This window comes from Biomphalaria glabrata, chromosome 9 (genome assembly GCF_947242115.1).
Source record: "Biomphalaria glabrata chromosome 9, xgBioGlab47.1, whole genome shotgun sequence".
NCBI classification, from domain to species: Eukaryota; Metazoa; Mollusca; class Gastropoda; family Planorbidae; genus Biomphalaria; species Biomphalaria glabrata.
Window position 1 is genome coordinate 11,722,525 of NC_074719.1, and position 27,209 is coordinate 11,749,733.

The 27,209-nt window shown below is 37.2% G+C and overlaps 1 protein-coding gene and 1 non-coding gene across 3 annotated transcripts in view; both read right to left on the bottom strand.

The window, feature by feature from the left end:
• LOC106075179 (high affinity copper uptake protein 1-like) overlaps positions 1-24,570 on the bottom strand; it is a 28,990-nt gene extending 4,420 nt beyond the window's left edge. Inside the window, exons 1-4 of one of the 2 annotated variants that reach the window (XM_056042852.1) lie at positions 24,476-24,570; positions 17,460-17,615; positions 4,800-4,875; positions 929-1,121 (exon numbers count right to left, since the gene is read on the bottom strand). In XM_056042852.1, the coding sequence (XP_055898827.1) occupies positions 929-1,121; positions 4,800-4,875; positions 17,460-17,603 (413 nt within the window). In that variant the 5' untranslated portion in view covers positions 17,604-17,615; positions 24,476-24,570. Of the gene's footprint in view, positions 1-928; positions 1,122-4,799; positions 4,876-17,459; positions 17,625-24,475 lie in introns of those variants that run through there. The other variant, XM_056042853.1, reaches the window with a different exon arrangement.
• A 1,171-nt stretch (positions 24,571-25,741) lies between these two features.
• Trnay-gua (transfer RNA tyrosine (anticodon GUA)) lies at positions 25,742-25,827 on the bottom strand. The gene is given in 2 exon segments: positions 25,742-25,777; positions 25,791-25,827. It is a non-coding gene; the product is annotated as a tRNA-Tyr (tRNA).
• Positions 25,828-27,209: the final 1,382 nt, after the last annotated feature.

The following is a 27,209-nucleotide window of genomic DNA, read 5'->3' on the forward strand; positions in this document are numbered from 1 at the left end:
ACTAATTAAGTTACCATAAATGATAGATCCAGTAAATGACGTTACTATTAAGAAAGCTGTGTCACGCCAACTATGGATAAAATTCATTAGGGACACCGTACTCGCGTTTATTTAGAGATCAGTGACATAATGATATATTTCAGGTTACATCCAGTGATAGCTTTTAATAAAATACTCTGAAAGACACAAAGATAAAGGCACATTCCTCGTCCCATATGCTAGGACAAATTTGTACAAATACTCCTTCCCTAGTGCTATTAGAGCATGGAATGGGTTGCCTGAGCTAGCCAGGAAAACCAGTGACTTGGAAGAATGTAAGTCATTGGTTAATATGCATGACTAAATGCATGACGCGTAGGACGTAATCATCTTCTTTTTTGAAGTAACGTCTGTATTATATAAGATAAGATAAGAAGATAAGATAGCTCAGTTGTCTGTATTTGATAAGATAAGTTTTTACGGTTGGAAACATTGTCGTAGTTGAGGAGTGTATTGTTGTAACGTGCTTGTATTATATAAATGCAGCTCTTGATTTACGGAAGTGTGTCAGTCCAGGGCCTTACCCTCCACAAACTAAAAAATATACATTTTTAAAACCAAAATATGAATATTAATTTTTTTTTTAAAGAAGGGAAATGTGTTTAAATGTACAAGTACTCCATCTCTTCCTTCTAAAATTTGGTACTCTTTTAGAGATAAGTAGCCTACTGTTGTTAATAATTGTATTTATATTCAAGCTTTCGAAAAAGTGTAAAAATCCTGGCCGTGACCTCTATTTACTTAAATCCGGCCCTGAGTAAGGAGTAATAGAAGATAACATCTCGTAGGGCATTGGAGAAGAAAGTTAAGAAACACAATAGAATGTTATGAACTGCATTATTTAAGTATTGCTTTGGTAAATGCTGGGGGGGGGGGTACAAATATTTACTTAGCTGATATCCGTGGGGCACGTTTGGACAACTTGTCTGAGCTGCTTCCCACAAACGGGTTGTCATAGTTACTGTTGATGACGCCAACATGGCGATCGGGATCAAGGCGTTGTTGGAGATAGTCCCGCAGAAACTTGATGCCCTCGTACAAAATGGCTACAGCGAAAATGATGAAACAGGCGCCGACCATGGCTGAAATATAAAAACAACACAACAGTATTAAGAGATTCAGTGTTGGAATGTATAATGAGGAAACGCTGGAATCAATGGACGTGTAAACATGTGTCACCAAGACTATCAAAATGTCGCAGTGTTATCTTATCTTATAGAATACAGACGTTACTTCAAAAAAAGAAGATGATTAGGCCTACGTCCTATGCGTCATGCATCTATTCATGCATGTTAACCAATGATTTAAGTTCTGCCAAGTCACTGGTTTTCATGGCTAGCTCAGGCAACCCATTCCATGCTCTAATAGCACTAGGGAAGAAGGAGCATTTGTACAAATTTGCCTAGCATATGGAACGATGAATGTTAGGCAGAAGACAAGGTCTGCTTGACTGTTCTTTTAAGTAAAAAAATATAGGCCTACTAAACTAAAAATATATGTATGATGGAGTAACTGAAACTGAAATAATTGAACATAATAAGGAAATAGATCAAATTATTGACCAAACACATTCCTACAAACGTGAACCAATAGAGTTTCCCAAATTATTCCAAGGACAGTATCTGCTAGTTTTTAATCTTAGACTTCTGAGATACCTTTTTTAAAAATACTGAAGTAAATCAACATGCCAAACCAAGATTTATAGGTCAACATGTTAAATCATGATTTATAAGTGCACATGTCAAACCACGATTTATAATTCAACAAAAGTCTCAGTGATGTTTCAAAACAGTGATTAATCATTTTCAGATTATTCCTATTATCATCATCATCATCATCATCCAACTCCATTTGAGTGAGAGCTTGAGAGTTTTAAATCCTTCTCATGCTAAAGCCCTGGACAGAAACCCTGCTGTCACGCGAAGTGCACGTGTATCACCATAAAGGTCGAGAATTTGTGGTTTCTCAGACCTGTCAAGACGGAGGTCAGCAAGTCCTGGGGAAATCGAAAAGAATGAGAAAAAAGGTTTCCTCTTCCTCCCCTCAGGGGAGGGGGGGGGGCACTGTGAGTCGCAGTTTGGCCTCAGCCGTGCGAAGTATGAGCCAAACGGAACAATGTCATGCCCTGTACTGTGCTATAATAGCTTGCTCAAGCCTGTGCAGCCTCCACTACGGAGAGGCTTGGTCAATGCGTCTCATGTGCTCCAAGACTGCGGGCTTTTTGGGACTTGTACCAGCACTCAAACCATTTTTTCCATTTTTATTTTTGCATTCTAATATTCTTTCTGAAAATATTGAAACCTGCCTTTTTTATCTGCCTGGGTGGACCACTTCGGGGGCCGATTTTAGTTTCCACACAAACTGTCTTTGTAACCTTGTTATTTTGTAATTGTTGCCAGAGCATGATGCTCGGTAGGTGGTGTTAGCCCTCCCTGGTGGGTCATGGAGTCTGGAATGGTGTTGCCAGTCACATCTATGTGACTCGGTACCCACTGCATAATTACCGGAGTGCTATTGCGTTGGTTTATATCGTGTGATGCCATGATGGCTGTGTCGAAATTTAGGGGCCATGGTCGCCAAATTACTACATATAATGATGAACCATTTCTACTTTGCCCAATGGAAGGTTGTTTTGTTTAGTTTGAAGGATCTTCAATGCGCAGGATGGACGTCCTTTGAGATTCTCTCTCTACTGAATCAGTGACTGACATTGAAACACAAGTTGCAATGTATACAAGTGCTACAAAAGACAACAGAGCTAATCCTTCGTGTTGTGTATTTATGTTTCTTGTGCGTTGTGAACTGATCTGTTCTTGTGTGTAAAAATGTCTTGGTGTCCAGGTCAGCTTGTGTGTGTGTGTGTGTGTGTGTTTAGTGTGTTATTGTAAACTGTTTTGTCATTCTTGTACAATAAAGCCTAGGATCAAGACATGTCTTCCTGTAGTGTTTTATTACGTTACTACAATCAGTTCTTTCAAACAAAACAAAAGAAACAAAAACAAAACAAAAAGCAACGAAACCATTGTTTACTGCAATGATGCTCCGCCCCTAACCCCCACCCTATCATTCCACCTAATATCAAATTCAGAAATGATGAGTAATGGCAGATGTTTCCGTGGTCCACAGTTAACGAGGGTGTCATGTTGCTAGCACAACGACTAACCGTCTTTATTTTCCCCCAAATAACGTCAAATAGTCATTAGAGCTGGGATGAGATGCCCTAAAGATCCCGAAATTGAAGATCCCGTTTTTCTAGGATCCGAACACGAGACGCTCTGGTTCGGAAGCTAAGCTCTTTACCCCTCAGCCAACTCGCTTTCTAGAAATATTGACACCAAAAAATGATTATAAAATGTTTCTAACGGGGAAAAAGTAACATTCTTTTAAGAATAGTAAAACTAGATTAATATAAAAATAGTTGTTTAAAAAAAAGCTTTTAGTAAGTGCAATTGTAAGCCTATCAATTAGAGATGGGAAAGGAACCGAACACGAACCAAACTCGAACTTCACTTACGACCGAACCGAACTCGAACTTTAAAACTGATCGGTATGAACCGAACGAACTGTCTCCTTACTTTGACCGAACTGAATCAAAGATTTTGCAATATTTTTTAGAAAGAAAAAATAAAAACTTAGTTTCAGTGAGATGATTTGACAGTTATTTTTATTTTTGGAAAACTCAACTCGATCATTTTGGGTGGTCTTCTTTTGATTCACCACGAACGGTACCGTAACATTTAATATTTGTGTGTTAATGAAATGGGAGAGTGGAAGACACGAAAAGTAGACTCTGTAGAAGTTACCAGGAAAAGTTGGACAATCTTCAAAAAAAAAAGTCTTGCCACTTGGATTCGAACTCAGGGCTTAAGCCTCCTCAAGGGGACTAATTCAGTTTAGACCACCAAATCTGTCAAGTACAATTTCTTTCCCTTGTTAGATACCAATGAAAATAATTGATTACCAATAGTTAATTAACTAATTATTTAATTTTGTATTATTCTTGTTTTTTTTTTCAGGTACAAGAAATAATTGTGCAACATTTCGACTTGATCCGAGGTGTGGCAGAAATAACGTGTACAAACGTTTTACCAAACAGACAGACAGAGTGAGTTGATAGGCCTATAAGCTTTGTACAAAAAAAAAAACAAAAAAAAAAAACACTATGTGCTTGAATATGTGTAAATGTTTATATTTAAATGTAAGGATGTGATAGATTTTTACAAAGAAATAGAGTGAGAGAAAGAGAAAGAAATAAGAGAAAGAGAGAAAGAGAACAAAATAGTGAAAGCAAGAGAAAGATGGCACGAGAGTGTGAGGGAGAGAGGAAGAGATCGAGAAAAGCGAGAAAAGAAGAAAGAGAGGAGTAAGAGAAATATAGAGAAAGGAGGCATAAAAGAGACTTTACAGAGAATAAGAGAGGGGATGAACAAGAGGGAAATGGATAGAGAGATAAAACAGAATATGAAAGCAAGATAAGACAGAAGACGTGAGAGAGAGAGAGAGAAAGAGAGAAAGAGAGAAGACAAGAGAGAGGAAGAGAGAAGACAGAGAAAGAGAGAGACAAGAGAGAGAGAGAAGACAAGAGAGAGAGAGAGAGAGAAGACGAGAGAGAGAGAAGACAAATGAAAGAGAGAGGACAAGAGAGAGAGAGAAGACAAGAGAGAGAGAAGACAAGAGAGAGACAGAAGACAAGAGAGAGAGAGAAGACAAGATAGAGAGAGAAGACAAGAGAGAGAGCCATATTGTATCAATGTACTCACCACCAGCTGATAGGGTACGTAACTCATAGAACAAAATGAATTCCTTATAACCAACATGGTAATAACTCATCATCATCTGATAGACAAAAATCAAACATTCTAGTTATTTTATCAGACTCAGACTTTGCTCAGATTAATTATTACATTAATTTTTTTTTTTGTTGTTTTTCTGTTCTAAATAAACATGCTAAAAGAAACTACATACCCACATGCTTCCAGTACATTGTACATAGGTCATGTAAATTATTCTCAAATTGAACAGTTTAATACAAAGCAAAGTTCCTATTTCAGACCTTACGATCCTTGAAGCAGACGACAGAAGCTTAACTAGGGTGTATTGTGGCCAGCACAACGACCAATCTACTACTTAGCTTTTCCAAACGTATGTCAGAGTTAGATGGGCTATCCCGAATCCCAAGGTTCAATATATCAGTCTTCACCGGAATTCAAACTTGTGACCACCTGGCTTAGAAGTCAAGCGATTTACTTAAGAAAATTTAAGTCTATAAAATATGAAGTCCAAAGTAAGTGTCTCAAAATTTAAGTCCATATTTTTTTAATTCTTAAGACTTTTTTAAAAACACAAATTAGACGAGAAAGTAGCATAATATGCAGAATTTATTTAGAGTATAGAGTATATAGCTATGTAACAACTAATAAAATAAAATAGAAACAACTCATTTCACACTTAGTTTAAAAATCATATTGTCAATGTCTTTTTTTTTTGTGATGAGTGAATGTATTTACAGTTTTATTAATTTAACCAGTAGGCTTCCTTAGAAATCACTAAAATATATATATATATTTTTGCGACTGCGCCAGATAGCTTTCACAGCGGTCTTTTTTTTTTCTTTTTACACACATACACACACACAGATACACAAAAACACGCACATTCTCACCAAAAGAAAAACTAAATAGAATGTGTTTATTAAATATAAGTTTATTAATATGTTGATGTAACTAATATTATTTTTACGGTACTAAACAAAAAAGCAAGGAAATGATCAATTGCAATCATGCATTCTGTAATTTATTGTCCTCCTTTTTTAGAGAGTGTCGTGCTTCTTTTCCATTTCCAACTTTATCCCAAAACGCTAAAGTGATGAAGCTATGACATGTTTTTGTTGTTTTCATGTGTAGCAAGCCGCTTTTATGTAAATACAGTCACACCAGTTTCTATTGAATTCGTTGTCACGTAAGACGTAGAAAAGAAACTGCACCATAAGCTAGATATCACAATGTTGCCAACTTGTTTGCTTACTTCAACAATAGTGGTTTTTGACATTTTCTTTGCTTCTGAAGGCAGGCAGTCATGTCTAGACACTGTATTAGTCCTGTACATACATGCATATGTAACAAGAGCATGTCTTGTATACAAGTCTAAAACAAACAACCTTTCAAATAGGTTTTGTTTGGCCTAACAATAACCTTTCAAAATTGGGAGGATCTCTTCGGTCTGACAATAACCTTTCAACACAAAATTACTTAAATGTTACTAGACTCTTGAGTAAGAGTTTGTTTGATGCTTTGATCTTTTCAAAACAAATTAACTGCAAAAGAAACATACCGTTAAGGACATGCGCTTAAGAGAGGGGTTGTTGAGTAATTGAATATGTTAACAGAATGATGGCGGTGAATCCAATACAGAAACTGTACGCGCTTTCTATTCTCTTCTTTAACATTTGATTAAAAGGAATATATCACAATGTCACACACACTCTGTTTAAATGAAACGACAGAGCGGTAGAGGTCAAGGCTGGTTCGTGTCTCGGTGGAGAGACATATTTGCTTGGCATTATTGGACATATTTGAGAATCAGAATCCATTATTGAGTTTTTGACGTCTGCTGAGGGACTGCTGAGAAGATCAAGGTGGTTTGGTCTAATTTGTAAAGTTCTTTTCGATTACTTCAACAGAATAATCAGAGTAGCGTTAAGTGATCACCTAAGATCAGCGTGGAAACCTCCCGATACAGTGTCAGCTGATTACCTACTTTTATTGATTTTTACTCACATGTAAAATCAAAATGTTAATTACATTTATTCAATTGTAATTGCACATTTTACCATAATACTTAATTAAAATTATAAACAGACTTAACATCACATGAACAGGTTTCTTTTGTTAAACTTTAAATGGTATAACGTTGTGCTGTATCATTTACACTTAAACCACCATCTAGATGTGTCAAGGCATATTTGGGCATATATCTAGAGATTTTATTATTATATTTTCCCATGTTTCTGCATTTGCCAAGCTATAATTTTTCAAACTTGGTTGTCACCCCCAAAATGGTGTCGACTGGTGCGGACCGCACCCCTCACACTCCCTCCCCCTAGTGACGCCACTGCTCCAAGATATATCTCGAGATTTTATTATTATCTTTTTCAATGTGTCTGCTTTTGCCAAGTTATAATTTTTCAAACTTGGTTGTCACCCCCAAAATGGTGTAGATCGGTGCGGACCTCACCCTCCGCCGCCAATGACGCCACTGCTCCAAGATACCTACTTCTTCACAACAATTTCGATTAATATATTGGAGTGGACGTAGTAAGGTTTTTCAACTGCAAAACCCAGTGGTAGGGGGTTTTAAACTCATAACCCTTTGGCTGCACTGGTGCAAGTGATGGTTTTGTATTAAAATCTCACCTAAAATAAATAGAATCAAAGCAAAAAATCAGTCACTAAATTCCGATCACCCCCCATGGCGGATCTCATTTCGGGGGGGGGGGGGGGAAGTCTTTCAAATCAAGTCTCTTAGAAGAAAGTCTTTCAGATCAAGTCTCCTAGCAGAAAGTCTTTCAGATCAAATCTCCTAGATGTAGGCCTATGTCTTTCAGATCAAATCTCCTAGATGTAGGCCTATGTCTTTCAGATCAACTCTCCTAGATGTAGGCCTATGTTTTTCAGATCAAGTCTCCTAGATGTAGGCCTATGTCTTTCAGATCAAGTCTCCTAGATGTAGGCCTATGTCTTTCAGATCAAGTCTCCTAGATGTAGGCCTATGTCTTTCAGATCAAGTCTCCTAGACGTAGGCCTATGTCTTTCAGATCAAGTCTCCTAGATGTAGGCCTATGTCTTTCAGATCAAGTCTCCTAGATGTAGGCCTATGTCTTTCAGATCAAGTCTCCTAGATGTAGGCCTATGTCTTTCAGATCAAGTTTCCTAGATGTACGCCTATGTCTTTCAGATCAAGTCTCCTAGATGTAGGCCTATGTCTTTCAGATCAAGTCTCCTAGATGTAGGCCTATGTCTTTCAGATCAAGTCTCCTAGATGTAGGCCTATGTCTTTCAGATCAAGTCTCCTAGATGTAGGCCTATGTCTTTCAGATCAAGTCTCCTAGATGTAGGCCTATGTCTTTCAGATCAAGTCTCCTAGATGTAGGCCTATGTCTTTCAGATCAAGTCTCCTAGATGTACGCCTATGTCTTTCAGATCAAGTCTCCTAGATGTAGGCCTATGTCTTTCAGATCAAGTCTCCTAGATGTAGGCCTATGTCTTTCAGATCAAGTCTCCTAGATGTAGGCCTATGTTTTTCAGATCAAGTCTCCTAGATGTAGGCCTATGTCTTTCAGATCAAGTCTCCTAGATGTAGGCCTATGTCTTTCAGATCAAGTCTCCTAGATGTAGGCCTATGTCTTTCAGATCAAGTCTCCTAGATGTAGGCCTATGTCTTTCAGATCAAGTCTCCTAGATGTAGGCCTATGTCTTTCAGATCAAGTCTCCTAGATGTAGGCCTATGTCTTTCAGATCAAGTCTCCTAGATGTAGGCCTATGTCTTTCAGATCAAGTCTCCTAGATGTAGGCCTATGTCTTTCAGATCAAGTCTCCTAGATGTACGCCTATGTCTTTCAAATTAAATTCACCTAAATGGTTAATAATGGCAATGTCTTCCATTTCAAAGATGAATGATGAGTTGCTGGTGTTTCACTGTTACACCTTAAACACTTTTTTTTTAATGTGTTGGTTTAAGGGAAGTCATTTTTAGCCGCTTCCGTATGGAGAAAAGCCGCTATTAGGTTTGTGCAAAATGTCCGTTTGTCCGTCTGTCACTCTCAGATCTCGAAAACTAGAAGAGAAATGAAAAATATTTTTTCACCATGCGATGCAGCTTGAAAAGTTTAGGTGCAACGGCTACTTTTGGTTTTCTAAAAGCAAACCGTTTAGTTCATAAAATTAATTATGCAAGCATTTTTTTTCATAAAAAAACACCAATTCTAAAACAATTACATAAATGTAAGGGAGGTAATGTTACAATATCTTAACAATTTTTTACGAGTATTCTCAGTATCACAAAGCCGATTATACTTTTACAATGTACAAGAAATGTTCACAACAAATATAAATATTAGTTAAAGGTGTTCTTTTTCTGGTTAACTAGCTGTTAAAATTAAAATAAAACATTTATATTTGTTTATAAAGGCTAAGAATTCACTTTGTATGTAAATATCGCAAACATTTTTTAAAATGGACTTTCTATGCAGCAATATTCGTGCAGTAGCGTAACAAGTAGAGACTGGTATCAATCATTTTCAAAATTTTTAAAATAATCAGATTTTATTTATTTTTTTGTTTAGTGCCCAAATCAGGATGGACGCTTATTTTTGTGCGTTTTGCTTGCTTGTTGGTCTATTTGTCACGTTTATAAAACAAAAACAACAACTCTAAAAGCTATTGAAAATCTGTTTTAACCTTTAATGTTCCTTCCGTAACAATAAAAATTTTTATTGACAATAGATTGTTCCGGATGTTTTTGTGAAAAAAAATCAATGCCAACCAATTTTTGTTTGCTCTTCTAACTTATATTACATTTAATTTCCATGCTTAAACGTTGCAAAAACACATGATCAATAATATGTTTTCCGGTTTTTTAATGTAAATAGCATATAAATGCTAAATGAAAATCTCTATACTGACTTATATTGCATTAACTAGAAAGTTGTTCCGGGTATTATTAAATAAAAAATAAATTATGTCAAATGATAGTTTGAAATCGCATAATTGATTAATATTACACGTATAGTCTTTGACAATACGTCACTATAGTTTATTTATTGATATCAAATTGTTCCGTATTTTCAAATTAAAACAAATTTTTGTCAATTGACTTTAGTGTTTCAAAAATATTGACAATAGGTTGTTAAGGATTTTAAAATAAGAAATTAATTTACTAGAAACGATTATTGAAAATTTTCTTGCCGAAACATAACATAAGTTGTTTAATCGGTAAAGAATGTTCCGGATTTTGTTTTGGAAAAGAAATCGACCTACATTACTTTAATTTTCTTACAAATCGTCGTCAAAAATGTTCCGAATTTAGTATGAAAAATCTACTTACGCGAAATAACTGTTTGAAATCCCTCTTTTAATAAATAAAACAGAAAATCTTCTTCTCATTTACGAAAATTGGTTGTTTCGGGTTTTTAATGAATTTTTTAAAAAACTTTATTTATGTAAAATCGCACTTCTCTCTTACACTACATTTAATTTTCTAACTAAAACGTTACAAAATCTAATTATCGTCAATATTATGTCCCGATTTTAAAGAAAAACAACTTCCTAACACCAAAGTATGGTTTGAAAATCTCTCCACAAGGCTATGGTACATCTAATTTAATTAACGGTATTAGATTTATCTGGAATTCTTATTTTCTCTCACTATTTACCATGGGCGTAGCCAGGGGGTGGGGGGTTGGGGTTCAAACCCCCCCCCCCCCGAAATGAAATCCCCCCCCCTTGGGGGGGATCGGAATTTAGTGAATGATTTTTTGCTTTGATTTTGTTTATTTTAGGTGAGATTTTAATACTAAACCATCAGTTGCCCCAGCACAACCAATGGAGTTTTGAGCTTAAAACCCCCTACCAGGGGGTTTTGAGTTTAAAACCCCCTACCAGGGGGTTCGAGTTTAAAAACCCCTACCAGGGGTTTTTGAGTTTAAAACCCCCTACCAGGGGTTTTGAGTTTTAAACCCCCTACTTGGGGTTTTTGCAGTTAACTCCCCCTCTTCTATAAAACAAAAACAAAAAATGCAGACGAAAATCCCCTAATTCCAAGAGCACAGTTAAGGGAGATTTTGGTTTTAAACCCCCCTCCAAAATTTACGATAAACCCCCTCTTCAATATAAAAAAAAAGCTCAAAATGTTATGAGCGTAGCTAAATGGGTTTTGACTTAGTTTTGAGTTTAAACCCCACTTCAGCGGGGTTTGAAGGTAAAAAATACCTCTTTAATAATAAAAACAATGCAAATTATACACTCAAAATGTTATGAGTGTAGTCAAAAGGGTTTTGAGTTTAAACTCCCCTCCAGTGGAGTTTGAAGCTAAAAAGTACTTCTTCAATATAAATAAAAGCAAATTACTCACTCTAAAATCTATAAGCGTAGCCAAAGGGGTTTTAGTTTAAACCCCCTGCTTGGGGGGTTTGAGGCTAAAAAATACATCTTCAGTTGAAGAAAAAAGCAAATTACGCACTCAAAATGCTATGAGCGTTGCCAAAAGTGGTTTTGAGTTTAAACCCCCATTCAGATGGATTTGATGCTAAAAAATACCTCTTTAATATAAAAAAAAAGCAAATTACACACTTCTACAGATGGCGTTTTTTAAAAGTTTAAAACCCCTCCAGATGGTTTTGAGTTTAAGATCCCCCTTACAGAGCATTTTGAGGTGGAAAACCCCCAACGGATGATTTTGACGATAAAACTTCTCTTTTCGATATAAAATCTAAAGCAAACTACAGTCACTAAATTCCAAGAGCGTATTCAAGAGAGGTTACACATTTTTACCAGTGGCAGGGCTCCCTTAATAAACTGCAGTGAATAGTCATCTGCCGAAATTGAAAAGCACTAAATGTGGCTCAACAAAGATGGCTAAGACAGATTTTAGGAGTCAGTTATAGAGATCGGGTTTAAATCAAGGAAATCCTATGCCGAACTGGGAGTCGACCCTTTAGTAAGATTGTGAGAGAGCGACGCATGATGTTTGCGGGACATGTTCTCCGACAAAATGAATTACGCATAAGAAGAGTTGCAATGATATCCTAGTACAACTTGACGCCACTCATTCATTGAGGTCCTCATGGCAGGTGGGAAGAGGCTTCAGACATTACCAGTGACAGATTTTTATGGAAACAGCTTGACGTCAAATGCTCCGAATTGCGCGGGAGGGTCTAAGTCAGTAAGAATAGCACATTAGGTTTTTGAAATAAAACTTTTTAATAAAAATGGGAAATGCACTGTAGATACCTCACCTAAGAATATGCATTTTGTTGGCTTTCAATACCAGAAATAGAGCTTGGCGGCGGGGCTTCGCCCCGCGCTGGGGGATCTCCTAGCGCTCCCCAGGGCCCATTGCTAATAGTGGCAGGTAATCTAAAATTTTATGGAAACAGCTTGACGGCAAATGCGCCAAACGGCGCGGGAGGGTCTAAGTCAGTAAGAATAGCACATAAGGTTTTTGAAATAAAATTTTTTAATAGCAGGAAAATGCACTGTAGATACCTCAGAATATGCATTTTGTTGGCTTTCAATATCAGAAATAGTGCTTGGCGGCGGGGCTTCGCCCCGCGCTGTGGGAGCTCCTAGCGCTCCCCCAGACCTCCTTGCTAGTAATGGCGGGGAATCTACAATTTTTCCACTAACTCACGGAAGAACCTATTCTAGGGCACAATAAACGTCTTCCGAAAGAATGAAGGGTCAGAATGCAAAAAAAGATTATGTACACACACACACACATAAATACATATAAAAAAAAAAATTCGCGGGGGAGGGGGGGGGATCGAGGTGGATTCCCCCCCCCCCTAACCCCCCCCCCCCCCCCCCGAAAAAAAATCCTGGCTACGCCCATGCTATATACATATATAAACATCTGAAACAATCTATTATAAAAACTTAAAACTATTACGATGTTTCGGAACGGAATTTAAATTTTATTCAGATTTTCAATAGCTTTTAGTCTTTTTTGTTTCGATATTAACATGATGAACATATTGCAATGTTATAAAATACTAAAACTAATGTACTATTTTTAAATTTACTATGACATTCAGTCTATTAATAGATTATCTAGGCCTTTTTTCTCAATAAATCTTATCTAAATTACATCTACATTATTCCAAATTTATATTTTAGATCTAGATCTAGTAGATATAGATATTGAGAGTGCTAAGTCAGAAGTTTAAATTAGGTAGATCTACATCCTCATTCCAGTTCCATTTTAATGAAAATGCCAATAGCTCTGTTGGTAACTGTGCTGGGACATTGAGCAGACGTTGCCGAAGTACAAGCTCGATGCCTTGCTCTTATCCTTTTTTTTTTCAATTACAAATCAATACCAAAAGATTATCTAAAATCGCTCATCTGACATATTCCTTGGGAATAGGCGGATCCGACAGGGATCCGACTCCGACGGGGGCCGCCTCTGAGTTTATGTGACAACACAAACTCTCTTTGTAATCTTGTTTTGTCATACATTTTCAACATTGAACAAGAGATGTTATCCTCGCTCTTTACCTTATACCACATTTTGACCAATCATAATAATAAATCTAAGGGAACTATAATACATTTTTATTCCCTCCAAACAATCTCAATCCTGACATTATCATACAATGACTTAATGAGTTACTATATATAATAATAATATAAATCTTTTTTAAAAGAAATGTTCTAAGCTTAGAAACTACAGGCATTTCTACTCTCAATAAATTAAACTTCGTCCTATAGAAAATCTGAAACTAAATTCCCCCAATAATGCTTTTGACCTTGGCTATTATATTGAACTTATATCTTCGTAAGTGACAATCCTTCGCAGACTTCACTTGTCCACTAGCCAGCCCACCATGCCTTATCTAATTAATTCTAAAACAAGTACAAACGCAACTATTATCTGGCAACACTCACTGTTTGAAAACCAATAGGTCCAGGGTAAAGAAATAGTTGCACACGTCGTTAGTTTGACACATTAAAAGTAATTGGCACATGAACACAAAGGCATGCACAGTTTCACAAACTTGCAAGTGTACATTTTGACACAGATGAATTTGTTTACAGACTCCAGATGCATACATCCAAGAGAGGACAATCCGTTAAGTTTAATAGGTCAATCGTTTGTAAGTCAGGGGAAGTTACCTTAAAGCCAGTTAGTATTAACCTGTGTAACACTATAGCGGTCACATCTCTGTGTCAACGTGTGGACTTATTCTCTCGGTAGATTGGAAAGTGTGTGTGGGGGGGGGGGAGTGTGGTCAAAGGGTTGGGGTCTTGGCTACTGTCAGGAATCGCAAAGAGTTGAAAGAACAATGATAATTAATATTATTATATTTACATTTTTTAATCAAGGGAAGTAAAAAACTCGGAGAAACGGCTGTTCTCCTGTAAAGGGAGATTTGAACAACATGTGTTGATATTTACAGGCCTTGCGTAAACTAAAACTATGTTATACAATTGTTGGAATTATTTATACAATTATAGTTTATAAGTAAAGTTAACTATACAACAGACCTTCCAATTGCACTAGAAGCTATTTGAAATTAAGGGCACCTATTCCTATTGCATTGCATTAATGGTTGGATAATTATAGACTGTACCGGTATTACTGTGCGCTACAATTTAAACGTAACGTGGAAGGGGCATATCATATATATATATATATATATATATATATATAGAGAGAGAGAGAGAGAGAGAGAGAGAGAGAGAGAGAAATGCACACTCTAATTTTCTTTCTAAACTACGGTGCGGTATATCAGTTGTTGTAAGTCAGACTTCTTCATTATAATTGCTAATTACGTCTTCAAAAAAAAAAAAAAAAAAAAAGTAACACCAAGATCAATTTACAGATTGGGTCAAACCCAAGGCCTTGAAATATTGAGATCGCTTATGTTGTTGTTGTTGTTTTTTTATTCATACGTAAATTGTAACCCCCCTTTGTGTGTGTGTGTGCGCGCTTGCTTTCTCACTCATTTGGAGATCTTACTATATTGACACTTAGATAAAAAAGAAAAAAAAAGATTCCTCTTTCAGACCTTGTGGTCTATAGGGCAAATGATGTAAAGGTCATCTATTTCTGTGGCCTAGAAACTTTATCCAGTAGACTACATTTTGTAAGTTATATAGAATGTAACAACTCTCTAAACATTACAGTTTATGTGGGCATAACGTTTCTTTATCGTCTTGTCATAACATTTATCTATAGCATAACATTTATCTATAACATAACATTTATCTATAACATAACATTTATCTATACCTATAGCATAACATTTATCTATACCTATAACATAACATTTATCTATAGCATAACATTTATCTATAACATAAAATTTATTTATAACATAACATTTATCTATAACATAACATTTATCTATAACATAACATTTATCTATAACAACATTAACAACATCTATAAAATAACATTTATCTATAATGTTGTAAAACCGTGTTCTACTAGATTCAAAACTATCATAATTCATTTCTTAAGCAAGCAAAGTTTAATCAAGAGGCCCAGTATAGACAGGCCAGAAGAATTCCCATAAGGAACACGCGTGACTAATTAGCAATGTAGCACATTAAAAAAGGAAGTGGTGTCATTGTAAAAATGACATCGTAAATTGTCCAACAACACAACCACACACCAGTTTAACAACTGCAATGCTAGTAATAAGTAATAAATTTTTGAGATCACGAATTTGATATGAAGATCGTAAAATTCATTAGTCTTGATTAAACCCTTTAAAAAAATAGTACAATGGAAAGAGTGGTCGTGTGGTATTAATGGTAAGAACTTCAGAAAGTCATGATGGTCCTTAGTTTGAACTCCGCCCACTTTCACCTCCACGCGCCTTGAAACTTCACCCTCCAAGCAAAAAAAAATAAATTCTTTTTTGAACAAAGTTTAATTTAAGCTAAGGGAAAGCACTGTTTAGTCGATGAAATATCTCTCAACATTTCAAGTTTTATCTCCCATAGCTTAACATTTATTATTCTACATAAAATATTTTTAGCGGCCCCCACAAAGGGGAAAAGACGCTATTAGTTTTGTGTGGCCTGTCTGTCCGTCCGTCCGTCCCGTTCAGATCTCAGAAACTAGAAGAGAAAATGAAAATCGGACATCATGATATTTTAGATCATTCAAAGTGCTGATGCAACGGTTACTTTTTTCTTTTCTGAAAGCGAAAAATCTTTTTTTTAAATCAATTATGCTAGCAGTTTTTTCATAAAAATTCACCATTTTTACAACTATTCACTATTAATTGTAACAAACACTAATGTGGTACTTTTCACCGACTCTCACTCTAGTCTCCTAGCTATGGGTGGCGGCGGGGGAGGTTCGCCCGTGATAGAAGAGGCAGTCGGCGCCGCAGATAGCATCCGCCGAGCCATTGGCGCTGTCGTTTTTATGCAGTGGGCGCCCTCACATTGCGGCGTGAGGGGCAATGAAACGGCAGACGCCCTCGCAAGGGAGGGTGCTTTGGCACCTACACACCTCGAAGCACCAAGCACGTTTTTACAAGCAACGGCAGAAATCCGAGTACTCATTCATGAGAAGTGGTTCAGGTCCTGGGAGGAATCCGATAGAGCACGTAGTGTCTGGCGGCATACGCGTCCCCCAGATCGCGACGATCCGTGGTGGCGGTTAAGGAGGTCAGAACAAGCAATCATTGCGAAGTGTAGGACGGAACATTGTCTTCTTGGGGTATACTTTGCCTGGTTCCGAACGAACTATGACTCCCGATGCCGCCACTGTGGGGAGAGCGTCGAAACAGTGTCGCATGTCTTGTAGGAGTGTCCCCAGATCTTTCTCCATTTTTCTCTGTCATTTGCCTTTGATAGAATTTCATTATGATATTCTTTCTGAAAATATTGAAACCTGCCTTTTTACCTGCATGGATGGACCACTTCGGGGGCCGATTTTGAGTTTGTGTTTCCACACAAACTGTCTTTGTAACCTTGTTTTTATTTACGATTAATTGATTAACTAATTAGTTAATATTTTTTATTGATTAATATGTTGTTATTGACAATGAATAATTATGTAAATTTAAACTTTATCTGAGAATGTGAAGATATCCCACCAACAGACAAAAAGACAGATGGGTTGGGTTTATTTAAATTAGAAAAAACAAAACAGATATTACTAGAGATGCATTTCGAAGCTTAAGAATGGTGTAACAAGCAAATTGAAAAAACAAAAATTAAAAAAAACAAACACCAAACCCATTAAATGTAGTTGTATCAATTAGTTTGGATCAGTCACGTAATTACATTTGTAAATAGATCTAGACTAACAATATAAAATCTGTGCGATTATAAATATTTTTACCAATTGTTTTTGTTTAGCGTCATTGCCTACTTTTAGTTCTCACTACACTATGATCCTATCACTTGTCTGGACCAGTTGAGGAGGGGGAGATAGAAGGGGGTATCCGAGTCATCGCTTTTAAATGTATTTATTTAAAAAAAAAAAAGAGCGACCTGAATTTGAACCCGAGAGTGTGGGAGAAATAACATGGACAAACTTTTTACCAGGCAGACAGACAGAGTGACTTGAAGCATTGTATAAATAACATGAACGGAAAGTAGAGAAGGGAGATCATCCCTGATTTTTTTGACATGAAAAGTACACTAGAGTTATCTTTTTTATTCTACGCCTTCACTTACGTTCATGGCATCATTGCCTTGTGTATCCTTATTAGACGCATCCATGCCGGACATGTCTGGAGGTGTGCTTGTGTTACTGGATACACTCTGAGTGGTCGTATCCATACCGTGCATATCCATTCCAGGCATATCCACATGGTTCATTTCAAATTAAATCTGGGAAAAAAAAAGTCACCTAGAGAAAGAAAAAAAGTTAATACATTTGATATTATTATGTCGGGAGTCGTATTTTTAGGATTTTCGGAGAACATGTGAAAACACTATGCTAGGCGTAACCAGGGGGGAGGCATTCGGAGTTCAACCCCCCTTTCCAAATGAAATTCCCCCCTCAATTTTGTTACTGTTGTTTTGCTTTAATTTTTATTGAAGAGGAGATTTTAATGTTCACCCCCCCCCTTTCCTGAGCCTAGCAATCATCATCATCATCATTCCTTTGGGTTCCTCATAGAACACAGGGCCTCAGCAAAAACACGCCACTCTCCACGGTCTCTTGCTAATTTTTTGATGGCTTCCCAGCTCTTTCCGGTCCTCTCGGCTTCCTCTAGTATACAGCTCGCCACATTCTTTTTGGTCTTCCTCTACGTCTTGTTACCTGGGGGTTCCACTCTAAGGCCTGTCTAGCTCTGTTGTTGGTATCTTTTCTAAGATTGTGACCAATCCATCTCCACTTCCTCTCTAAGATCTGCACTTCTATATTTTTCTGTCCACTCATCTCCCACAGTTGGGTGTTTTCTACTTTGTCGTACCAGTGTATTTTTAGGATATTTCTCAGGCATCTGTTGATGAAAGTCTGAACTTTTTTTGTTGTCGCTTCAGTTGTTCTCCATGTTTCAGAACCATACAGTAGGACAGCCTTGACATTAGAGTTAAAGATTCTTAGTTTAGTCTTGTTTGAGATGTGAGGAGATTGATTTTAGCTGTGTAAATGTCTGACGCGCTAGATTTATACGACGTTTAATGTCTTCATCTGCTCCACCTGATACACCGACTACACTCCCAAGGTATATAAAATTATCTACTCGGTCTATGGTCTGAGAATCCAGTTCTATGTCTCCAATTTATTTGTTGTTTACTTTTTACTTTTGTTTTTTTTGATGGTTTATTTTGAGGCCTACTCTTTTTCCTACTTCACTTAAAGCTGTGATCTTTTCTTGCATATCCTGTAGTCTGTGTGATAATAGGGCTATGTCATCAGCGAATTCCAGATCTTCCAGCTTTTGTGTGAGAGTCCATTGGATTCCTTTCCCTGAATTAGAGTAGGCTTCTTTTGTGACCCAATTCAATACTAGAAGGAACAGGAGTGGTGAAAGAATACATCTCTGTTTGGAAATTCCTCTGACAGCTTGCCACAGTGGGTTACTTGGCAGGTGAAACCATCATAAAGGTTTTTGATTATGGTTATTATTTTATTTGGGATCCCTTAATGTCTCATTACAGTCCAGATAGATTCTCTGTCGATACTATCAAAAGCTTTTTCAAAGTCGACAAATGTTACATAGAGAGGAGATTGCCATTCGACACATTGTTCTAAAATTATCCTGAGTGTTGCTATTTGGTCAGCACAAGATCTCCCATTTCTGAATCTGGCCTGTTCTTCCCTTAGGTGTTCATCACATGCTCCCTTTATTCTGTTCAGTAGGATTCTGCTGAAAATCTCGTATGGTACTGACAACAAAGTGATGTCTCGCCATTTCTCACATTGCGATAGATCTCCACTCTTTGGTAGTTTCATTAGCAACCTCTTTTTCCACTCACCGGGAGGTGTTTCTGTTAATCAAATTTTGTTGAATAGTTTGTGCAGTTGGTCAACTATTTCACTTCCTCCTTCTTTTAGGACTTCGGGTGGTATGTTGTCAATTCCAGCTGCTTTACCTGTCTTCATTTGTTTGAGTGCATTCCTTATTTCTTCTTTGGTTATTTCTTCCATGTTGATGTCTAGTGTTGGTCCTGCATTTAGATCTGGTGGATTTAGTGGTTTGGGTCTATTGAACACTTCCTGAAAATATTCTTTCCATCTTTCCAGCTGTTCATTTATTGAAGAAAGTAGTTTTCCATATTTGTCTCGGACTGGAACATTGTAATTAGCCTTTGTGGTACTGAGAAGTTTGGTGATTTTGTACAGTTGTTTTATATCTCCCTTACCTGCTGCTTCTTCTGCCTGTTCTGCCAGATTATTGTAAAATAGTCGCTTGTCTTGTCTAAGCATTTTGGTGACTTTTTGTGAAACTGCTTGGTAGTCTTGTTTGGATTGTTGCTTGTGGTTTCTTGTTTTTGCTAGGTTAACTGCCTGTTTAGCGCATTACCTCTTCTTCGATTAATTTCTATGTCTCATCACTAATCCACTGTTTTTTCTTCTTAGGGTTAAGGCTTAGTACTTCATTGCTTGTTTCAGTAATAATTTCTTTGAAATTTTGCCAACATTTATCAACGCTTTGTTCTGCCTCATCTACTTGTAGCACAGCAAATCTATTTTGAAGGGATAGTTGGGTCTGGGTTTTGTGGGGCTTGTCTAGGTCAAATCTTTTCATTTTTTTTTTTTTTATTTCTGTTTATTGCTGGCCAGCTTCATTTTTAGTTTGGCAACAACTAGGTGGTGGTCTGAGACAATATCTGCTTATCTTCTCTTTTGTACATCCAGTAATGTGCTTCTCCAGTTGCGACGTATGGTAATGTGGAGCTAGTGTCATTGGCCTTGCTTTTCTTCTCTGGCGTTTTTATTCTGCCAGCTTTGTTCTCTTTTCCTCAGCAACCTGTGCGCCGGTTTTCACAGCGCGACGTCATGATGCTCTGTCATGTGCCTCTGTCTCCCAGGTTGCTGGGTCTATGCTGAACCCCTTCAGAGAATCTTTGAGGGTGTCCCTGAAGCGCTTTCTTTGACAACCTTGCGAGCGCTTTCCTTCGCTTAGTTGGCCATACAAGAGTCGTTTAGGGATGCGGTGGTCTTCCATTCTGCATACATGTCCTGCCCATCGCAGCTGGGACTGCATCAGGATTATGTGGATGCTTTGCAGACCCGCTCTTTGAAGGACTTCATTATCTGGTATTTTGTCTTGCCATTTGACATTCAGTATTTTTCACAGACATGTCGTGGTAGTGATTCAGTTTCTTTGCATGTTAACTGTACACTATCCATGTTTCTGAGTCATAGAGCAATGTAGGGAGGACGACGGCTCGATAGACCCTTAGTTTTGTATTTGTGGTGATACCACTTTAAAGGAATGGGTTGCCTGAGTCAGCTAGGAAAACCAATGACTTAGCATATTTTAAGTCACAGATCAACATGCATGACTAGATTGACACATGAAATGCGTAGGACCTAATTATTTTCTATTTTTTTGAAGAAACGTCTGTAATTTATAAGTGATATCAAAATGTTTGAAACTCATTAAGGCTGCTATTGTAGTGTTTATAGTTTTCAGACTACATACATGCATAAATAGAATACATTATGTAAGCCTACGAAAGCATACATCCAGTTTTCGATGCGTTATCAAACTTTATATATTTTGAATAGAATTAGGCTTACACCTATGTAAAAACACATGGGCGTAGCCGAGAGGGGAGGAGTTCAAACCATCACCGGCCTCAGATCTCATTGTCTGAAAGGGAAACTTTACTTACTTCCCCATTGCAGTCAACTTAAGGAAACTACAGTCATCAAATTTCATGAGCTAGCCAAAAGGGGTTTTGTGGTTTCCCCCCCCCCCCCACCTCCAATACAAAAACTAAAGCATTTTACCTTTTTCTACCAGTTGCTGGACTCTACCGAATAGAAGATTTAGTTTTTGATTTTTTTAGCGGAAGAATAGCAGGCTAATTGCACTGTAGATACCTCAAAATATGCATTTTTTAAAACTTAAAATAACGTAAATAATGCTTGGATCCGGGGCTTTGCCCCGGACCCCACTGGGGGAGCTTACAGCGCTCCCCCAGACTCCCTAGCTGTCCCTTGGCGGTGTATACTGCCTTTCACTAATTATAGGGATTATTCTAGGGTAGAAAAATCGTTTCAAAGAATGAAAGATAAGAATGTAATGAAGATTAATTACATATAGACACACACTAATATATAAATAAATTGCGGAGAGGTTTAAAATCCCCCCCACACACACACACACACCGAAAATATATGACATGACATTTGTGGGCCGGTCTATATGGTAATGCCCGGGCCGGTTTTGATACCCAGTCCGCCCCTGCTTGTGACACTGGTCTTGAGCTAAGGCCGCCTCTACTGAATGTCGCTGACGCTGTTATAAATAAAGAAGATGCACAGAATGATTTTCGTTAGCCACTAGAAGGAGTTAGCCCCCTTTGTTCATGGGATATCTCATTAAGTCAAGTAAGTCCGTGTCAAAATGGTGACATGGTGTGCTGGCTACTCAATACCATAATGTAATTTAAACGAAGCCTTAAACTTACCTCCCTTCGGGTCACACGATGTAATAAAAGCGAGTTAAGTACCCTGTCGAATTAAAAAAAATCCAATTATCCTGAGCTAAGTCTATGCCTTGTTACTCACACAGACCCTACAGTTGAAGAAAACAATCAACAAACACATGCGCACACGTTGATGTTCTAGTTCAGCATCGATTTATTTATTCAAAAACATGTTCCCTTCGTGCAAATCATTAATAATCACACTTAAAGATGTCGGGATGTGATAATTTAATGATGCGAACAAAGAACTAAATATATGTAATCTACACGTAGGCATAGCAGCCCTGCTCTGAGAATTGAAATATACAGATGTATCTGAATATTCAGTTACTCATTTTAAGTTACAAATTTTGGCCGCCTCAAAAGTTAAACCTAAAGAATTGCGGAATAGGACTCTTCATCTAGCAACAAAATCAATGCTTATAAAGCAGTGGTTCTCACGACACTTCTGTATGGCTCTGAGACCTGGGTGATGTATCGAAGACATTGAAGGCTCCTCGAATGCTTCCATCAAAGGTGCCTTCGCTCCGTAATGGGTTAACGCTGGCTAGACAACATTACAAATAACTATGTTCCACTGTAAGCAGGTGTGGATAGTATAGAAGCAATAATTAATATTCGACAGTTGCGAACACTTATCCTGCATGGGAGATGACTGCATGCCAAATGCAATCCTCTTTTGCGAGCTTAAAAGAGGACGGCGCAACAGAGGTTGGTCCCACCCGCAAGCACTATAAAGATCAACTCACTGGCGTAGTGGAGAGTAGCTGGCAGCATACGGCCTCTGAAAGTGACAGTTGGAGAGCTCTCACAAAGGCCGCGGGACACTTATTTGAGACTCAATGAAAAACTATTATAGAAGACAGGCGCAGAAGACGAAAAACCAAAGACCGAAATAGAATGCCGGCGGACAACGGCTTTGTCTGCACGATATGTGGAGAAATATGCGGGTCGCAACTGGGTGTGCGTAGTCACGTGAAACTCACTCTTAATCTTTGGAATCGAAGACATTGCCATTATTATAATAAGAAGTAAAATGATCTTGGTTTCAATGCAGTGATTGTCATACATCCAGACTCAACGTTAAGTTTATCTGATCCAAAATAGGCTGAATGAATAAACGTTATCAGTTCAATAGAGCCTCAGGGTGATTTCATTGGGTGTGTGTGTTGTTCATTGTCTTTAGTTGTTTCTGTTAAGACCCTAAAGAGTGGTATAGAAATAAAAAGATTCAGAGATGGTGATTGGATCGAGGATGGAGGCACGCGATAATAGAAAGAATATAGAACTGTATACACTTGTAAAAGTTCTATGTTGTAAAAGTTCTATGCTGTAAAAGTTCTATTTTGTAAAAGTTCTATTTTGTAAAAATTCTATGTTGTAAAAGTTCTATGTTGTCAAAGTTCTATGTTGTTAGAGTCCTATGTTGTTAGAGTTCTTTGTTCTATTTGTAAGAGTTATGTGTTGTATCTGTGATGTTCCCCAAATATTAATTTTGCTCAAAGCATGACGTCTCTTTTCTCTTCTAAACGGCCAATTCCATTTTTCTTAACAGAACGTGGAGACAAAATATTGATACAACATTATGGTACATGGTCACCATAAAAAAACTGTCTTTTTTTGGATAATTACAGTCACTTCTAAATCTCCAAAATAAGGAATGCTATGTAAATTCAGATTTCACCATCGCCTTCATCAGAAAAAAAAGCTGCAGTGGCTATTTTTAGTCTTCTGAAAGCGTGCCCTAAGTTACTGAAGACAAGTTTGCATATTGTATGCACTTACATATAAATGTGTTTTTTTTTTTCAAAATTATTGAAAATCAGTTTGCATTTCTAGTATTTATTTTGCATCCACATAGTACATCTCCACAGCATCAGAAAGTAAGTCAACAAAGGCGTTGTGCAAAGTCTGTTTATGCAAATGGTTTCACATTCGTTAATTTGAGGTCACTGCTGTGATTTAGGTCTCAGATGGTGAACAGCAAAACGTGAGTGTAAAACTGACTCGCAGTGTCCGCCTACGAGTTTGTGTGTAAACTCATTGTCACTTCATTTAATCTCTATGTACATCTGTGAGAGCTGTGGCCTGCTTAACCCTATGTGTGCCTAGGCGAAACGCTTTCTTTCTTTTACTTATTTAAGAGGGAATGGACTACGGAGGCAGGACATTGAAACTCGGTTAGAAAATACTTGAAGATGGAAACATGGAGGAAAGTGTGTGTGTGAAAATGTGAAGAGTAAACAAGAGTTAGAGAGAGAGAGAGAGTTTTGAGAGAGAGAGAGAGAGAGAGAGAGAAAGTGAGAAATAGAAAACGAGAGAGAGAGAGATTTTGGAGCACGATGGAATGAGGAGTACAAAAAAGATATGGAGAGAAAGAGAGATATGAGAGAGAATAGAGAAAAAACGAGAGGGAAGAGAGAAATGAGAGAATACAGAGAGTGTTTCGGTAATGGAGAGACAGACGGAGCAATACAAATTGTTGATTATCTAATGATTCATGTGGACATATAAGTCGTTGAGATGCTAAAGACCTAACCTTCTCTAATCGATTTAGAATTTGAAAAATTACTTACATAAAAATAAAACATTCAAGCTTTAAAAAAAAACAAAAAGTAGACTGCATCAAAACGTTTGTTCACGAGTCCACCTGTATGTTCTACTCCACTGAATACAATGTAACAAACAGTGTGACACTGGCGTTACATGTAAAACACGTCTTGCAAAGGACATGGCGGGTCGGTAATTATGAACTACAAGTGAAGAAGAAGAAAAGAAAAGAGAACTACGTTTCAATCGAGTTGCCGTGAATGGTGTAGACCTCAATCTCACGGTCACGAACAAACATACCTCGATCTCTCTTTTTTAAATCCCCGTTTATTCTTTTTTAGCGGCTTCCGAAAGGGGAATAGACGCTATTAGTTTTGTGTGGTCTGTCTGTCCGTCCGTCCGTCCCGTTTAGATCTCAGAAACTAGAAGAGAAAATGAAAATCGGACATCGTATTTCAGATCATTAAAAGTTCTGATGCAACTACTACTTTTTTATTTTCCGAAAGTGAACCTTTAATTTTAAAAATTATCTATGCAAGCAGATTTAAAAAAAAAAAACAATTTTAAATGAAAAACTTCAGGGAAGGTAACTTTTTAAAATGGTTACAGACTTCTTCATTAATAACTCAAGCTTCATTGATAGATTCGCGCATTGGTACAAAAAAATGTGCATCTAAGGTCACAATGAAAAATGTATCAATGGATCACTATAGGCCTAAAATATATTTTCCGTTTATTAACTAACTCATGGAATGAAATACTGATTGAAATATTGTTTTTACAAAAGAACCGGATAGCTGTCAGCGTTTGCGCTCTGGACTGTCGTCTCGATGATCCCGGGTTCGAACCTTGCGACATCCTGCGGGATGTTAGGCATTGAACGTTATTTCTTCAATTCGGAAAATCTTTAATCCACTGATGCAATGGACCATCAATGCCATATATTTTCATTTTTTAATTATTTTTTCGTCATCAAGTTTTATGATGGGCTTATCAGCTCATTGGCTCCGAATGTCATTTGTGTAGATGGTATACAATACGGGTGACAGAACGCACCCCTGCTGCGCTCCTGTGCCTAAGCTCTTTCGTGCCTGACACATGCCCGTTCACTTTTACATAACTGCGGACGTTTGATAAGAGAGTTTAGACTCCAATCTTGCATGTTTTTGATGATGTTCAATTCAGATAGTTTTTGTATCATGCGATGTGGTTGGATGGGGTTCGATGCGGAGGAAAAGTCAACGAATATAAAAGATTCTTTGGTAAAAGAAAAAGATTAAAAAAAAAAAAATTCCCGCGAACCGGATTCGAACCAGTGACCTAAGGATTACTAGCTGGCTACTACAGTCCTCCGCTCTACCAACTGAGCTATCGCGGGATGTATCTTTACGGTATCATTATGTCATTGATCTCTAAATAAACGCGAGTAAGGTGTTCCTAATGAATTTTATCCTTAGCTCTTATCTTCTTATCTTATATAATACAGACGTTACTTCAAAAAAGAAGATGATTACGTCCTAAGAGTCATGCATTTAGTCATGCATATTAACCAATGTCCTAAATTCTGCCAAGTCACTGGTTTTCCTGGCTAGCTCAGGCAACCCATTCCATGCTCTAATTGCGCTAGGGAAGAAGGAGCTTTTGTACAAATTTGTCCTAGCATATGGAACCGGGGATGTGCCTTTATCTGTGTCTTTCTGAGTATTTTATTAAATTTTGTTTTTGTATTTGAAGATTATGGTTCAGTGTTTTATGTATAATTGCTAATTTACTTTTAAGTCGTCTATCCTGAAGGCTTCTAAATTTAGTGATTTTACCAAAGCCAAATGTGAATATTCGTTTGTTATGAATCTCACTTCTCTATTTTGTGTCTGTTCCAGTTTCTTCATATTTTCTTGAGTTGAGGGATTCCAAACAGAAGATGCATATTCTATTATAGGCCTAACCAAGGTTAAATAACATTTTAGTTTTATGTTCTAATTTGATTTATAGAAATTTATTTTAATAAAATCTAATGCTTTGTTTGATTTTTTTTTATAGTTTCATCAACATGGGAATTCCATGACAGTTTTTCATTTATTATAACACCTAGGTATTTTGCGTTTTTAGTCTGTGTTACTGGTTTACCATGAATAAGATAAGTGGAATTAATTTGTTTTAGTTTTTTGTTAATTTCCTAATCGGTTACTTTTTCTTATTGGTTCATGTCTACAACAATAAATAATTGTGCGAAGTTTCAACTTGATTCGAGAATTGGTGTTGGAGAAAGAACGAGTACACACTATTTATCAGACAGATAGACAGACGGAGTGAGTTGATATTAGCTTTGTAAAAATGTGTAATGGGAGAGGGAGGTCACTACTATTTTTAAACAATAAAAATTCAAAGATATAGTCTCCCTTTCAGACCTTGTGATCTATAAGGCATATGATGTAAAGGTCACCAGTTTCTGTAGTCTACGGTTAACGAGAAGGTGCCATGTGGTCAGCACAATGACCAAACGCCTTTATTTTTCCCCAAACTAATGTCAGGTATCCATTTGAGGTGGGTCGACTCTGAGGCGCCCAAAGATTCCGAAATAAAAAATCTCAGTCTTCACAAGGACTCGAAAACGACACCCCCGGTTCAGAAGCCAAGCGCTTTACCGCTCAGGCCACCGCGTCTTCTTAAAGATGTAGGTATTAATAGGAATTTAAGATATTTTCTATTTCATCAAAAAAAAAAAAGAAATTCTAACTTGTTAATATTATAGTTTCACTC